Source organism: Mustela putorius, unplaced genomic scaffold (genome assembly GCF_011764305.1).
Source record: "Mustela putorius furo isolate JIRA1106 unplaced genomic scaffold, ASM1176430v1.1 tig00000867_pilon_pilon_pilon, whole genome shotgun sequence".
Classification (NCBI taxonomy): Eukaryota; Metazoa; Chordata; class Mammalia; order Carnivora; family Mustelidae; genus Mustela; species Mustela putorius.
In genome coordinates, this window is record NW_025421501.1 from 2,010,244 (window position 1) to 2,027,712 (window position 17,469).

The 17,469-nt window shown below is 44.7% G+C and overlaps 1 protein-coding gene across 10 annotated transcripts in view; it reads right to left on the reverse strand.

Moving 5' to 3' along the window:
- Positions 1-17,469, reverse strand: part of CDRT4 (CMT1A duplicated region transcript 4) — a 59,059-nt gene that overhangs the window by 25,592 nt on the left and 15,998 nt on the right. For 3 of the 10 annotated variants that reach the window (XM_004760132.3, XM_004760129.3, XM_004760131.3), the window contains exon 1: positions 3,174-3,358. The exons of 1 other annotated variant lie outside the window; for it this stretch is intronic. Coding sequence is in view for 1 of the 9 variants with exons in the window: in XM_013060415.2 (XP_012915869.1) it covers positions 12,303-12,330 (28 nt within the window). In the remaining 8 variants the exon portion in view is untranslated. Of the gene's footprint in view, positions 1-3,173; positions 3,359-12,302; positions 12,546-17,469 lie in introns of those variants that run through there. 6 more of the 10 variants (XM_013060413.2, XM_013060416.2, XM_013060415.2 and 3 more) reach the window with 6 other exon arrangements.

Sequence of the window (17,469 nt, forward strand, 5' to 3'; positions counted from 1 at the left end):
TGGAGCCCCATCTTCTCTCTCTGCAGTGGAGTCCCCGTTTGCTGTAGGCCATGGACATGGAGGTGGGCCATTCCAACTTAAAATACCTCCTCCTAGACACCCTCCTCGAAGCCTGTCCCACCTGCCTGTCTGTCCTGTCACCAGCGATATGGTGGCCTGGGGGAAACTAGGACTGGGGAAGTCCCATGCAGTCCTGGGAAGAAACAGGGCTAGGAGCCAGGACAAGGGTCAGTAGCTCGTAGAGAAGTCTGAGCTGAGATGCACAGACTGGCTGAAGTTTGAACAGCAAAGGACCATGTCAGGAGCCAGAAAAGGGATGTTAGGAGGTCAAGCAGGCAATAGGATCGGAGGTCATATAGGGTCCAGAGACCAGGGACTCAAAGTCATGTGGGAGTATGGCATGGAAGCTCAGAGCTTGAAGCACTGGTGTCACGTGGTGTTAGGTTCCAGTGCTGGACCTGGCTAGCCAGCAGTATAAATCTGGGCTGGTTACTGACCTCTTTTGCCCTCCTATTTCTCTGGTAAAGTGGGCATTGCATACACATAAGGATGGGGATAGGGATGGACATGGGTTTGGGGTTAGGGATGGAGATGGGGGGAGCATGGAGATGGGCTTGGGGAGCGTGAAGAGACAGGGATGGGCACAGAGTTGGAGATGGTTGGCCCTGGCAGGAATGAGATGGGGAAGAGAGCTTGCATGTGTACATGAGCAAAATGTCAACCTCACTGGGTGTTTGCTGCCATTTCAAAGCTTGCTTCTGTCCACCTCTTTGCAGGTTGGAGCTCATTCCTGGCAGTGACAGCACCCTGCCATCTCCAAGCGCGGTAACAAGTCCTGGGAGCAGAGCATGCTCCTGCCTCTAGTCCCATTCTCCTCAGCCTCTCCCATCCAGCCTCGCTCCCTGCCCTGCCTCCCCACCAGCTTGTTCCAAGCGTCCCTCTCCTCTGCTCCTCCCCGTCTGCGTTCAAACGTCGCCACAAGTCCCCGCCTCTAGAAAATTCTTCTCTTGACCCCAAGTTTCCCTGACTTCTATTTTTCTCCTTTTCTCAGTCAAAATTCCCCAGGGAAAGGCGCGTACCCGCTGCCGCTCTTTCCTCACTCCCCAAGGCCCTGCAGCCTGGCGTTCATCCTCAGAGCTCCATGACAGCCACTGGGCAGGAAGGAGCTAGTGGGGTGACTCGTGAGGCACAGCGATCGGGGACTCCAAAAAGTGGGGGTTGGGCAGACATTCACAAAGACACACACACATGTGCACACGCAAGCACACACATACACACACAGAGACATACACACAGGCACACGCCTACATATACACACACATGCACACAGAGGCACACATATGCTGGAACTGTATTTCCTGTCCCCCTTAGTGAAATGCCTACTATGTGCTGGGCATGATCTCATTCGGGATCTCTTCTGGCTGGAGAGCCAATGAGACATGGATTTTCTTCATATGCAGATGCACACAGGGACACAAATACACAAACACATGCTTACACACATACTGAGACACACACACACCTACACACACACACATACGCCAGCATACAGTCATACAGACACACAGGGACACACACAGAGATGCACACACACGCTGACAAACTGATTCCAATATCCAAGGGGCTCTCAGTCTGACTAAAGGAATGAGGAGGGAAGCCCAGGGCCAATCGTGGCTCAGCCTTCGGACTCAAGAGTGCAAAAGCTAGAATCCAGAGCACCTGGGTGGCTCAGTGGCTTAAAGCCTCTGCCTTCAGCTCAGGTCATGATCCCAGGGTCCTGGGATTAAGCCTCACATCACATCGGGCTCTCTGCTCAGCGGGGAGCCTACTTCCTCCTCTCTCTCTACCAGCTTCTCTGTCTACTTGTGATCTCTGTCTGTCAAATAAATAAATGAAATTTTAAAATATATATTAAAAAAAAATCTAGTTTCTAAAAAGAAAGAAAGAAAAGCTGCTAGAATCCTACATCCAGAGCAGACCAGGGCTTTGCAGGGCTGGAACACTGCACAGCCTGGGGAGGAAGCCACCGTGTACCCTGCACGAGTCCCAGCTGCAAGCCCTTGGAAGACATCCCTGAAATAATGTCCACTAAAGTGGAGGGAAGGAGTGCTCTGAAGTCTGAATTTGAACCCAAGAACTCTGGCTTCCCATAGTCTTGCCTCTCTGCAGCTCTCATACTGACTCAGTGTAGTTCAAGCAGGTTCAAAACCCGAGCGGCCAACACAGAGTGGTCTCTGTGGCTGTGGGTACCAGAACCACCACCACAGGGCCCCCGAAGAGACACCTGTTCTTGCTACCCCGTCTACACCGCAGTACCTGTATGGATCCTAACTAAGGTCTACTGATTTTTTTTTTAAGATTTATTTGAGTGAGAGAGTGAGAGAGCACACGAGAGGGGCAGAGAGAAAGGGAGAAACAGGCTCCCCGCTGAACAGGGAGCCTGATGTGGGGGCTCGATCCCAGGACCCCAGGATCATGACCTGAGCTGAAGGCAGACGCTCAACGACTGAGCCACCCAGGTACCCCCTGAGTGTTATTTTTACTTAATGTCACCTTTTATACCCTGTTCTTATTTTTAAATAAGCCACTTGAATATTCATTTTTTTTTTTTTTAAGAAGGCTGTTTATCTTTTTCTGTATAGGTTCCTCTAGGTTTTTAACAGTGAAGGCATTTACCAGTCCTAGCTTAGTATTCTCTTGGTGCTGAGCTCTGTCCAGAGGCCGAGCATCTCTGGGGACATGACACGTGATCCCTTGCTGCCCACCGTCCAGGAGAAAACATGGGTGTGGGGTGTGTGTGTGTGTGTGTGTGTGTGTGTGTGTGTGTGTTTTGTTTTCCTGTTTAAGTAGAATTGTCACCCTGACGACGGAGTAGAATCACCTGACGGGCTTTTTTAAACATACCCACGCAGGAGCCCTCAGCAAACAAAGTTAATCAGGATCTGGGTGGTGGAGTTTGGACATCAGTATGTGTGACAGAGTCCCAGAGGGGTGTACTACCAGAATTGGCAGCCACTCAGGGAAAAGACTGCCTGACATCCTGGGAATCCTCAAACAAACCGAAGGCTCCCGTGAAGGACCTGTCTTTTCGTTGGTAGCTGGGTGTGTGCGTTTTCACTGTCACCCTGGACTGTCCCCATCAGAGACACCTGCTGCTCTACCCAGACGCCTACCTGAGAGGTCTCGGTGATTCCCCATGCTTCCTCCAGTCCCCTGGTGGTTCTCTTGCCTGGTGCTTATATTTTGTCTGCAAATAGTCTAGTCCTCGATCCCACCTCCCTGTTGTTCTTCTCACTGCAGCCAGCCATCCTCTCTCTGCCACCCTCTCAGGTGGTCCTGACGTCAGGGTAAACGGGCATTGTGACATCAGCAGTCACCATGCTCCCCACCCATGAATCTTCTGTCCTTGTTCTCTTCCTCCTCGGTGAGCCACACAGTCCTCAAACCCTGGTGCTGGAACTGTATTTCCTGTCCCCCTTAGTGAAATGCCTACTATGTGCTGGGCATGATCTCATTCGGGATCTCTTCTGGCTGGAGAGCCAATGAGACATGGATTTTCTTCATTTTATCACACATTTATTCTGCACAGTACCTGGCCACGTACAGAGATGGATGAGACTGGTGGTCAAGTTCCTTGGTGCCAGAATCATCTAGAGAGCTTATGAAGACACAGATTATCAGTCCCAGCCTGGAGTTTCTGATTCAGTATCTGAAGGGTGGAGGCCAAGAATTTACCTTTCCAGCAAGCTCCTTACGACATTCCTCTGAAACAAAATGCTCTTTGGATGAACAGAAGAGAGAACTGCTGTCACCAGGAAGCTGTTTGGAATCAGCCCCCTCCCCTTCACTCCAGTGACCTGTCCATATTTGCAATGGGATGTGCAGTTTCTAATCCCACCTGTGACCCCAAATCTGAAATATCCTCCAAGATTCAAGGAGGACAGGCACAGAGCCGGCTGGGAAACATGGAGGTGTCATTGCACATATCAACTTGGGATGGAGGTCCAGAGCCAGGCTGGACTTGTCTGTTACAGAGCTATCTGGCCCTTCTGGTAATACCTCTGACATGTTTTCTCCCTACACATTACATAAACCTACCCTCCCTGACTGCCCATGACCCAAACCCCCACTCAGACCCTTGTCACCTTGCTCTGTCCTGACATCAGATCTTTGCGTCCATTCCCACCCCGTAATTCCAATGCCAGTGGGACCACGGCTCCAACCTCTCCTCAGACATGATGGAGGATACTCCAAATAAGGATGCAGAATCCCTGGCCTGGCTGTTTGGAGATGCTCTAGGGCATGCATGAGCAAGAAAGGAAATGAGGTCTAAGAATGTTTCATTCTCTCTCCTGGCAAATCTAGGGAAGATTTGGACATCATTGCATCCAAAGATCAAGGGCAGGGCTAGTTTAGAGTTGGGGGGATGGGAATGGCAGGTGATCTACCATATCCCATGGTTTCACAAGAACCTCCAAAGATGAAACTTTTAAAGTCTTAGGCAGCTTGAAGGAGTTGTTTGAGACACTTATAGGTCTAGTACTGCAGGTAACAGGAGCTGGGTCCCAGCCTGGAAGTGAACCAATCAGTTAAAAACCAGAGTGACATTGAGAAGTGACATCAGTCCTGCCACCTGACAGCACACAGACGGTGCTTCACGAGGCCATGATGCTAATCACATCCGTGTCTATGTTGTTCATGGCGAAACTCCAAGTCTTGGAAAGAAAATCTATAGCCTGAGCTATTTTCCTCCCACAGGGCTGGCCTGGCCTTTGTTGGCTTTAGGGAGGTGCATTTTTCCCTCCTCTGTGGGCAGCAAATTCCCCACGAGTCAGCACGATGTGCATCTGGGCTCACCCACTGGCTTCTATTGGCTGTGAGAGGGACAAGCCAAGCAAGTGTGCAATGTAAGCCCTGGTGCTCACCAGTCTGGAGATACTCGTAGGCTGCCAAAGTCCCTCAGTGTACCTCGCCAGGCTCATCACTGGCCCTCCTTGACAACCTCCCAACAGGCAAATGCTGAGTATGGTTCCTTCCCTTCATTCAGTGCAAAATGAGTTAAGGTACACAGAGGGCCCAAGAGCTAGCTCTCAGTCACCCGTGCCTGCACCCTGTGCCAAGTACTGTTCTCAACTTTTCATGCACTAACTGATCCAGTGTTCAAAATCTGCATGGACCTAACACATAGGTTCTACTCTTTTAATCCCCATTTCACAAATGAAGAAACTGAGACACAGAGAAGTCAAGTGAGCAGCCCATAGATACACAGTTCCTCAATAGGAGAATCAGATGTGCCAACTCCACAGTACATGCCATTAAGAAGGGGAAATTGGGGGCACCCAGGTGTCTCAGTCAGTTCAGTGTCTGACTCTCGGTTTTGCCTCAGGTCATGATCTCAGGGTTTGGAGATTGAGTCCCACATTGGACTGCATACTCAATGCAGTGAGAACATGCCTGTCCTCAACTTGGGATTCTCTCCCTCTCCCTCTGCCTCTCCCCCTGCCCTCACTCATGCTCTCTTGCTCTCTTAAAAAAAAAAAAAAATACAGAAGGGGAAACCAACTAGCTCTCTGCATCAGCTCAATGTAAGAACCCACTCAGATTCCATAGTGGGCTTGCTCAGGCCCCCAGCTCCCACCTCTCCTACATGCTCTTACATTCTCTTACTCTTTCCCCTCACTACTCCCCAAATCACTAAGTGGATTCAGATGTACCTCTTTAGCCCACACGCTTGGATTTTCTGTGAAAACTGAAAAGAAAATCTCAGAGAAAACAGTACTTTCAGTCAGAAGTTTATCAGTTCTCCCTGTGGGTCCCCACCTTGCATCCAGAGTGTTAAACACTAGTACACATCAACCTGTCCTAGTAAGGTTCCCTACAGCCCTGTTTCTCAAGTTGAATAAGCCAAAAGTGGACAAATCAAACCAGGCAATCCACTGCCTGGCCTCTGGCCTATGATATGGCCTGGAACAAGCTAGTTTTCTCCAGAATACACATAGCATGTTAAAAAAAGAACTGGTACTTGGCAACAGTGCTAAAACTTAAAGTACGTCGTGAACGGCATAATGGCCAAGAGGGGTTGTGGAATCACAATTGCATTTCAATCAGCTGATATCCCTTTTATTACACAGGTTCCCCTTTCCTCCCTCCTGTTGTGTCTTTACTTGCTAAATAGTTTCCTACAGTCTAGAGTATGTGGATGACATCTCTATGGTGTCCTTTAACTGGTTCCTCTGTCCCCTATGAGTTGGCCATAAGATCTAAAGCCTGGACTGGGTCCAGTTTCACTTTTCAATAGACAGTATGGTAAATAGGAGTGACATAATGCCAAGTTGTGTCTGATTTGTGATGTTAGCAGCTGCTAATGATTGCTGATAAGAAAAGTTATTTCATCAGGAGTTTCAAATTGATATCTTAATTTTACCATTCCTTCTCTGTTTTTTATGCAGACTAAATCTATAAGAAGACATTTCTCATCAACACTGCTTACACTGAGGCTCAGTACATGGGAAAAGTGGAACAAATAAGTCATGGGTTTCTTTTCTTTTATTTATCAGTCTTCAAAATAATAAACTGGATATTTGCATGCTCAAAAAGTGACTGAAGTTTTTAGGTTTTGTGATGTACTTACACTTGAAGTGTTTCAATCCATTGCAGTCCTTATTCTTACAAATCCTCAAACTGTCCCTTCTCTAACCAGCCAGAACCTTTTCAAGCTGTTTCCTGAGTCCTTTTGACATGAGTCTAGATGTACTTGATAGCTCCCTTCCTGCTTCTATGACAGGCTGTTCTGGGTGCATCTAAAATGTAAGACAATTTCTTTTTTTTTTTTTTTAAGATTTTTATTTATTTATTTGACAGACAGAGATCATGAGCAGGCAGAGAGGCCGGAAGAGAGAGGAGGAGGAAGGCTCCCTGCTGAGCAGAGAGCCTGATGTGGGGCTCAATCCTAGGACCTTGAGGTCATGACCCGAGCCGAAGGCAGAGGCTTAAGCCACTGAGCCACCCAGGTGCCCCTAAGACAATTTCTGAAAGGAGTCCTCTTCCTTTTGGTGCAGAAGGTTGTTGGATGCCACATGAAATTCACTCATAGCTATGTTTGGCCACATCTGAAGCCCTCCCCAGATGTTCTCCACAGGCCCTTCCTGCAGGACCCTGCCAGGAACAACTCAACATACATCATAACATTGTGTCTCAAGGCAGATTTCCAGAGATCTATGGTTGCACTACAAGCTACACTTATTTCACTTAAACACCTGTGGGTCCAGAATTCAAGAAGGGCTCAGCTGAATAGTTCTCCAGTCCACATGGCATCAGCCAGGACAGCAGAGCTAGAAGGTCTATTTCCAAGATGACTTCTTTATAACTTGTCTGGCACCGTGATGCTCCCTAATCTCTCCCTTCCTTTCTCTCTCCCCATGGTGTCTCATCCTCCAGACTTGTGCACATGGCTTGGGCTCCTCTCCAGCATGGTAGTCACAAGAGATAGAAACCATAAGGCCAGTTAAGGACTTCCCTAGAGCTAGCACAGCTTCACTTCTGCCCTGTTCTATTGGACAGAGGAATCACATCATTTGCCCAGATTCACAAGGGTGGTGCAATAGATCACACCTTCTGGAGCAATGACAAAGACAAACTGCAGAAGAGCATGTGATTGTCATGGCTATCTTCAGAAAATAAAGTCTCCCACAGTAACTACGCCTAGTCTCAGCCTCGGGAGTCCATTCCCAACAGCACTTTCCCTTGATTCTTTCATTCATCCACTCATCAAACGATTCCTGAATTGGGCTAGTAACTCTTGCTGAAGACTGAAGGCAGAATTTCTTAGAAAATGAGAAAGGTTTGGAAACAACTTCAATTTTTTAAGTTGTATTTCTCATTAATTCCCAGCTTATTTTTATCTAATCTTATAAAAAGCAAACTTTGCCTGTCTTAGGCAAGCTCCAGTATCATCTCCTCTAGGAAGCCTTTCCTGATCTCCCTTTGGGCATATTGATAGATCCCACAGCACCTTGTTCACACACTAGCTGTGCAATGCTTATATCTGATTTGTAGTTGAATTCCCATGCACCCCCAAATAAAGACTGTATTTACCAACTAGATGGCCATGAGACTAAGTTCTGGCCCATGAAATGTAAGTGGAAGTGGTATGTGCAACTTTCAGGAAAGGTCCCAAAGAAGGAGTGTACCTTTGTCCTTTCCTTTCGTCTTTCTTGCTGCCAGGAATACAGACATGATAGCTGGATCTAAAGCAGCCATTTTGTATCATACGATGACTTTGGGAATGGAAGCCACTTACAGCAGAACAATGAGTTAAAGAGCTCAAGTCCTTGACACTGTGGAGGGCCCCTCCCACTCTGGACCCAGTACAAGGTTTTCACGTGAGACAGAAATGAACTTCTATAATGAACTTCTATGTGGCTTAAGCCACTGTTTAGGATTTCCTGCCACTCCCAGTTGAACTTAATCCTAGCTGATAAAACTCACATCAAGAGAGTGGGGTGGCAAAATGCAATGCAATGTCTTTTCTACTGAACTATGTACAGAACTTGCAGCTCTTAATGGGGAATACTAATTATACAATGTAATTCTATTTCCTAGGCAGGAGAATGGGTAAGGTCAAATAATAACACAATGGCCTAAACTAAATGCATCTGGTGACACTGTTTACGATGTCAAGAGCCTACAAATGAACTCAATGCTGCTCAAAGAGGGGGAGGTGGGCTGATTAAAATATGGAATATCTGTGTGATGGAAATTTTATGGCTCTGTTTAAGTGAATGAGGCAAATCTCTATCTACAATGATCACAATAAATACTTGGGTAAAAATGCAAGGTCTTTAATATACTATAACCCCAAGGGAAAGCAAGCAAAATCAAAGGAAGCATGTTATACATGAAAAATATGGGCAAAAGTAGGTAACTGCAGAAGCTGGTCAATGGGTATGAGAGGGTTCATTGTACTTGTGTCTCTGTTCATGTGTACCCTAGAGAAAATTCTGTAATAAAAGTGAAAACAAAAAACAAAACCACAGGGTTCTGGGCTCTGTTTTCATTTTTTGTGGGTTTTCTTCGCTTTTTATTTTAAAAATATTTTCAAAGTGCTGCCCTTGTGGGGAAGAAAAAAACCAAAAGGATGAGAGGGGATAGATGCATGTTTAGACGTTTGGACATGTATCGGTGATTGGCCTCTGGAGAGCTGCAAAATTCTAAAATTCCAACAGCAACCAAGGGGGGAAAGGAAGACCACAGGCCAAAGACGAGAGATGTGCTTTTCATTCCCTAGTTTGTTGTATCACGTGCCTGCATGAATTGTTCATTATAGAAAAACTAAACTAAAACTAAAAGAATGTATGAAAGAGAGTGTCACTAATCATATGGTAGAATTGCATACTTTCCAATAGGTCCATAAGAAATACCCACCCCCTCATCCTGCCCCCTTCTGCTTCCTGTCTAGCTAATTCAGAGCCAGCCTTTAAGTTTCAGGTCAAAGGTCATCTTCCACAATGGGACACAGAACTCTAGGGCCTCGAAGAGCAGGCTAGGAACATAAATATCCCAAACAAATGAGCCTACTTCATTAAGGAGTGGTAGGGGTGAATGGCAAATGCCTGCTCAAAAGCCATTGAATTTGAAAATCTTTAAAATACAACAGTAGGTCTGGACCTTGGCTGCAGTCCTGAAAAAAAAAAAATCCTCCCCTATCTCTGGTTCCCACCTTGCACAAAATTGATTGTCCCCTTCACTGTGCCCCAGGGCTCTTTGATCATAGGTCTTTCGATTAACTTATATTGCAGTATAGTTGTCATGTGCCTAATGGGCTGTCGCTCATTGAAAAATTAATGACAATGGTTGTCAGCCTTTCTTGAAGGTATATCAGGAGCCAGGCAAAATATGCCAAGAACTTCACATTGATTATCTCACTTGGTCCTCATAGTCACCCTAGAAATTAGGTACAATTTTTAATCCCCATTTTTCAGAGGAGGAAACTGAGTTTCAGGAAGGTTGTGACCTGCTCAAGGTCACACAAGTAGCAATGAGGTGGGTGGGCAGAGCTTGAATTTGAATCCAGGCAATTTGGCTCCAGAACGTACCTACTTTACCAGTACTTCATTTTGGAAGACGGGACTTGTGTCCCAATCCTACTGGCTGATTCAGTGCTAAGACCTTAGCTTAAATAAGACAAAATTAATTCAATAATACTTCATTGGGCAATAGGGCATGCAGAGTTTGCTTCCCCATAAACACAACAACAGGGAGAACATTTTACTATGTCTCACCTGACTCATGGCTTCTTAAGAAAAATAGCTACTATTATGGATAAACCTTGAAAATATTAGGCTAAGTGAAAGAAGCCCGTCACAAAAGACACCATCTCATATGAATGTCCAGAATAGGCAAATCCACAGAGAGAGAAGGTGGAGTAGAAGTTGCCCAGGATGGGAACAGGGTGGGTGGAGGAGAATGGAACAATCGAGGAGGTGACAGCTAAAGGGTATTGAGCTTCTTGTTGGCGTGATGACAATTCCCTAAAAGTTGACTGTGGGGATGTTTTCACAATTCTGTTAATACACAAAACAACCATTGAGTTGTACAATTTAGGTTGGTGAACTGTATAGAATGTGAGTTACAGCTCAATAAAGCTGTTTTTTTTTCTTTTTTATTTTTTTATTAACTATTTTTATTAACATACAATGTCTTATTAGCCCCAGGGGTACAGGTCAGTGAATCATCAGGCTTACACACTTCACAGCACTCACCAAGGCACATACCCTCCCCAATGTCTATAACCCAACCACCCTCTCCCTACCCCCCTACCCCCAGCAACCCTCAGTTTCTTTTGTGAGATTAAGAGTCTCTTATGATTTGTCTCCCTCCCAATCCTAACTTGTTTCATTCTTTCCTTCCCTATCCCCCAAACCCCCGACCCTGCCTCTCAAATTCCTCATATCAGAGAGATCATATGATAATTGTCTTTCTCTGACTGACTTATTTCGCTCAGCATAATACCCTCTAGTTCCATCCCCGTTGTCACAAATGCAGAAAATTCATTTCTTTTGATGGCTGCATAGTATTCCATTGTGTATATATACCACATCTTCTTTATCCATTCATCTGTTGATGGACATCTAGGTTCTTTCCATAGTTTGGCTATTGTGGACATTGCTGCTATAAACATTCAGGTTCACGTGCCCCTTTGGATCACTACATTTGTATCTTTAGGGTAAATATCCAGTATTTAGGCAAGACAGTAAATACCCAGTATTTAGTGTGATTGCTGGGTCATAGGGTAAAAACTGTTTTTTCTTAAAAGGTAACCTGCTGAATTATCCTTCCAAATATATCCCAAAGATTAGATGAGAAGAAGAGATGAACCATACACATAAAAATAACCAATAATGATAGATCAGACAACTGGCCAAGTAGAGAGAGATCTAGATAGACAGAAGACAAATAGGTAGATAGATTGAGATATGCTTCCTCTTTTATTTTCCTCCATGTTCTCCCTTCTGAGGCCAGCAACTCAAGAGAGCAGATCTCTCAACAAATCATGGCAGTTGCTAGGTTATTAAAAGAAATGCCAAACAGCAAAGACAGTAATACACACCAAGCCACATAGACTCAAATCTTCTTCCACCAGTTCCTCCAGCACTTTCTTACCAGTTCTGTCATTCCCAGTTGTCCAGGCTGCCTGGTTACTTCCCTTAGATATGCATCAAAACCCCCAGCTCTGGACCATGTTATCAAATTGGAGCCCGAGGCACATTTCACCTAGTCAACCTTCAGCTTTCAACTCAAGAAAGAATCTTATAATAATATAGTTATCCAGAATAGCAGGCAAGCCCATCCGAATTTCTTTAATCTTTGGAACATTTTACGTAATTTATTTTGCAAGAAATCCACATGTTTAATTCCATTTTTCACTGGCAAGTGTTGATATAAGTTCTCATTCTCAGAAGAAGCTCGGGAGTTACTCAGGGTGCTGGCAGAGGGAACGGGAGGCTAGACAGGAGAAAGAACAGATTCTTCGAACCAAGAGTCCTAGAGTGCCAAGAGGAAGAGAACCTGCTTCAAGATGGCCTCCACTGGGGACCCTCACTGACCCATCAACTCGGAACATCTACCATTTCATGCATCACTCCCCAGAAACAAGCAGGAGGAGGAAGGATTCAAGTGCCTCACAAGGGGTTGGAGGCATGAAAGTAAAAGTAAAATCTTGCCCCATGGGAACTAAAACTGCATCACAGGATTTCCCTATGACCCAATTAGGCAGTATCAGTGTGATGATCCACAATGCTCACCATTTACAGCTACATCAGGGACATGCATGCTGCTCCCTCCATCTGGAATGCTGTCTCCTCCTCTACTTTGCAAAGCTCTACCCAAGTTTCCAAACTCGTGCTAGCTTCTCACCTCTGGGAGGCCTTCTCTGATTCCACCAGGCAAAGCTCACCACTCCGTCTTTGGACCTCCACTAACGTACCATTCATACTTATCTCATTGTAATATTGTTGGCTCTTCACGTCTGTATACTCTAGTGGTTCAACGGCTTCTTGAGGATAGCAACTGTGTTTTAGTTACTGCTCTATCCAAGACATAAAGTGTTGACAATGTGCCGGCCCCACTTCCTGCTCTGCATTATTGAGCAATTATTTTTTAGAAACCCCATAGTTAATTAAAATAGTGCAGTTATATTGCACAACACTCTTAGTAAATTGAAAAGCATTACTTTTAATTAAGGCATTTTTAAGAGCAGCTTCCAGTTTAAACAAAATTGAGAAGGGTGGTAAAGAGATTTCCCATATAGTGCCTGCCCCCCACATCTACATCCCCCCAGCAGGGTGGTACATTTGCTACCATTGATGAGCCTGCACTGACACATCAGCAGCAGACAAAGTCCATCATTTATCTTAGGGCTCACTCCTGGTATTGTATATTCTATGGGTTGGGACAAATGTATGACATATTTCTGTCATTATAATATCATCCAGATTGCTTCTCAGCCTTTTGGCTAAGATCAAGCATAATATTATCCAGAATGTTTTCCTTGCCTTACAAATCCATTATGCTCCACACAGCTATCTCCCTTCCCCATCCCCTGTCAACCACTGATTCTTTTATTGTCTCCATAGTTTTACTTTTTCCATAATATCATAAAGTTGGAATCACACAGTATGCAGCTTTTTCAGATTATTTCACTCATAATTAATACGCATTGATGGTCCCTACATGTCTTTTCCTGGCTTGATAGCTCATTCCTTTTTAATGCTAATAATATTCCATTGTCTGGATGCACCACAATTTATCTATTCATCTACTGAAGGACATCTTGGTTGCTTCCAAGTTTTGGTAATAATAAATAAAGCTGTTAGAAACATCTGTGTGCAGCTCTTTGTGTGGACACAGGTTTCAGTTCATCTGGATCAATACCAAGGAATACAATTGCTGGGTCAAATAGGAAGAGTGTGTTCCATTTTCTAAGAAACCACCAAACGGTCTTCCAAAGTGGCTGTACCATTTTGCACTCCCACCAGCAATACATGAGCGTTCCTCTTGCTCTATATTCTCACCAACATTTGGTGTCATCATTCTTCCAGGGTTTGGCCTTCCAATAGGTCTGCAGTGATAGGTATCTCATTGTTTGAATTTGCAGTTCCCCTGATGACCCATAATGTGGAGATCAAAAGCGTTGCACTTTCATTGTGAACATCAAAGACATCACAGCAAGTTTGGAAACTTGTCATTTCTACATTTTACTCTTCTAGGAACCCTGCAGTGGTCTGTGGCTCTCTTGACCTCCAACAGCTCCCGTGCATACATCAAAGTCCTACAGAAAAAGCATTCGGGAAATGACTGCTGATAAATTCCTACTTTGTTGCCAAATTCCTTTAAGATGGATAAATGCCAGAAGATGGTGGCTTTTCTGTAGGAGACAAAACTTGATATCTTTCCATTTCCTTTCCCACCCTAGATTATAGGATGGTGTACCTATAATAATTCTATAAGGCATGTTTCTGCCTCCTGACCCAGTCCAACAGCGGTCTCGTCCTAGCATATTCCTTCCCTGGCCACTGGTCCCCTGGAAGCCCCAAGGAGAAAGTATTTCTGTTCCAGGTGCTTCCTACTAACCTAGCAGCCTTAGGGATGTTCCTCTCTCCTTCTCAGAGGGCACAATCTCTGCATTATAAAAGAAAGATTGCAGTAATACCTGCCCTCTTCATTTTGCAAGGATGCTCTGAGTCTTTAACTAAGGCATAGATTTGGAAATGTTCATAAACTGTTCAAGGACCATGCAAATGTAAAAGTTTTGCTCTCAGCTCCTTCTTCGCGAGTGGATTAGCCAGGTTTGATATGGAGAATAGTTTCATTTACATGCAGAAAACATCTGACGTAGAATTTACTCTCTATCATATGGAGCAAGAGCTGAATATTGCACATGGTGATAGTCAAGCCTAATCTTATTATGTAGCAGGGCAACCTTTCGTTAATCTAATGTTTCTTTTGAAAAATGAAAAGAGAAATCCTTCATGTTTCAAATAAATAAATACCAGAAATTAAATATCACGATTCCAGTATGACCCCCTACCCACTCTCTCTGGCTGAAAGCCACTCTTGGGGTTATGAGCTCTTTCCAAATTGGAGATTTATAATAATAGCTAAAATTTATTAAAAGCTTATTATGTGCCAGGCCCTGATATAAACATTTTACAAAGGCTAACTCAGCAACTAACAGCAACTTTATAAGGCCTGTGCTCCATTTTAAAGAGTAGACTGAGGCACAGAAAGGGTAGACAGTTTGCTTCCAGACACCCAACTAGAGACTAACAGGGCCAGACTTTGAGTCGCTAAATTCTGATAGGTCTAACCAATGCCTTAACACAGCACCAATCATTTGATCAAGTTCAGTGTGGTTTTCATTCAACAATGGATTAATCTTTCAGAGCATATGTAGATCGAAGTTCTGAAATAGGAAGCCGACCCCAGGCACTGGATAAGGCAGCAAGTCCCCATAGAATACCCACTCTGGGGGCATTGCTTCTCAGACTCCCCCTGCTGGTACCCACTCTAAACCCCATAGAGTCCTGTGTTGCCTCTAAACAATCCCATGAAACTGTGTGGGTTTGGGGTTTTTTTTTTTTTTTTTTTCAGTCTTCTTAGATGGGAAACTGAATCCAATGGGCTTGATCCTGAACAATACAGCTGTGAAGCAGCAAGACTGAGACCCATACCCAGCTGTCCCACCGTCTTTCCTGCCTTACTCTCCACATCCCGGAGAGCACCTTTGAGATTCCCGGGGCCATCCATGCACTTGTTCAACCCTCCGTGAGAAGACACTCTGAACTCTGATTTCTTGGGACAGAGCAGAGGTCATTTCCATTTTCCTGACAGCCCAGCCTAAAAGCTTGAAAGACTTTTCCAAAAAAAAAATTCAAAGCACCCCATGTGTGACACGTCTGATGTAGTACGTTTAATTATTGAAATTTTTCCTTCACAATGGAGCTTAAAGCTGCTAAACATAGAAGGATAGAGGCTCTTGTGGTATATACTGGTGCAAGGTGCAGAAAGTGCTGCAGATATATTACAGTTACAACAGCAGCCAAAAACTACAACTAAAAATCAGACTCATTGCCAGACCTTTTGGTAGAGGGAATAAGTGACCTAAAATCCTGAGGAAGCCTGGGGAGAGGTGCCAGGCACGTGGGCACAATCTGCAAGTGTAACATGAAAATAAGACCTTTCTCCGCCTTGTGTGCTCAATAAAATGTGGACCAAGGCCTTAGGGTATGGGGCCAGCTTCCCAGAATGGAGACTCCCCTAACCCCACCAGAATGTAAGCTCCTTAACATCCAAGTCCGTGTTTCTCTTGTTTACTTTTGCATCCTTGGCACCTAGAACAGTGCCTGACATGAAAGAGAGTCTTGCTATTCTGCTGTGGGCTTGCCTAAGAAACCAGCCTAAGAGAGAAATGTACCCATCATGCATTGGTTCAGCCCCTGGTGCATCTGCTACAAAGGAGATCCAATCTGTGACATCAACTCTTCCATGCTGGGGTAGCCCCCAACTCCAGCTTCTGCCCCTCTCTTCCCAGATCTCAAGCTGCTGGCCCTGGTGACCAGCAGTCTCAGAGGGAGACTTTAGTAGCATTCAGGGAAATAAGGAGAATCCCTTTGAGGGGGGGGGGGTGTGGAAATACAAGTTAGGTTAGATGTCATTCTGTTCTTTTTTTCTTGGGATTAACACATGAGAAAGAAAACATAGGCACTCCAAAACATTCTGTACCATAAGCATGATTGATTGATGATAGACACATAGATACATAGATACGAAGATAGATAGATAGATAGATGGTAGAATTACATAAAATTCATATAAATATACATATATGCATGTTTCTATGTCTCTGTGTGTATATACATGGATTTATCAAGAAATATACAATGCTGCCTTCTTCCCCCCAAATCCAGTTTGGTTGTTTTGTCTCCAGCCTCCTTCCTCCCAACTACACCAAAAAATTACATGAAAATAAATGGAAATATCTGTTCTTTATTTGGATGGCTTCCTGCAAAATACAGGATTTGCTTTATGGAACTGAAACATGGAACTGTCTCAGCTATAAGAGATGGGGTATGGGCTGAACTGTCCTCCAGATAAAGAAGAAATGTTGGAACCCCTAAGCCCCAGTACCTGTGTATGTGACCTGAAAGTACATAGAGGCGATCATGGGGTTCCCAAATGCTATGCAGGACAGGACTTCAGTAGAGAAACAGGCGGGTGGATCTCCAAACCCCAGGAAGGGGAAAATAAACAACCTCATCCACACTGAAAACCCTAATGCCTGAGGATGTGACATTCTCTCACAGACACATGGAAATTTCATTACAAATGGACATGTAAAACCCCCTATTACAATGGTCCTTTTATGAAGCTAAAACTGGATGTCTCTTAAATGCTGTTTTTCTGTTCCTTCAGAGAACTTCTCACCAGGCTGGCCCAGTGTAAAGAAAACGGTGCTTCTTCTAAGGGGGGGTGGGATGAGCATGAGGTCACCCTATTTTGCAATCAGTATTCTTCAACAGCCAAATGTGTTTAAATCCAAAACGCTCCCTCCCTGAATGAGATCACGGATGGAGTGAGTACTTGCAGCTTTCGGTAAGCCTTCCGAAAAAGCAGGATTCGAAAATAACAGATTCAACACATGTAGCTCCCTCTGAAATTCTGAATCAACCACACAGGTCCCTGTTCCCTGAGTGAGGGGCACAGTCTCTCTGTTTGCCTTAAGCCAAAGGCAAAGATGGCGACCCAGGATGAAAGCTTGAGCGGATATTCACCATCTTCATAATCACCAGTGATGTTTTGATGTCTTGTTCACGTATTTATTCATTCATCAACAAATACTATTTGAGCACTGTGGTCCAGCATGAGAAACAATGATCAGCAAAAACAGGCTCTGCTCGACCCTCAGGGAGT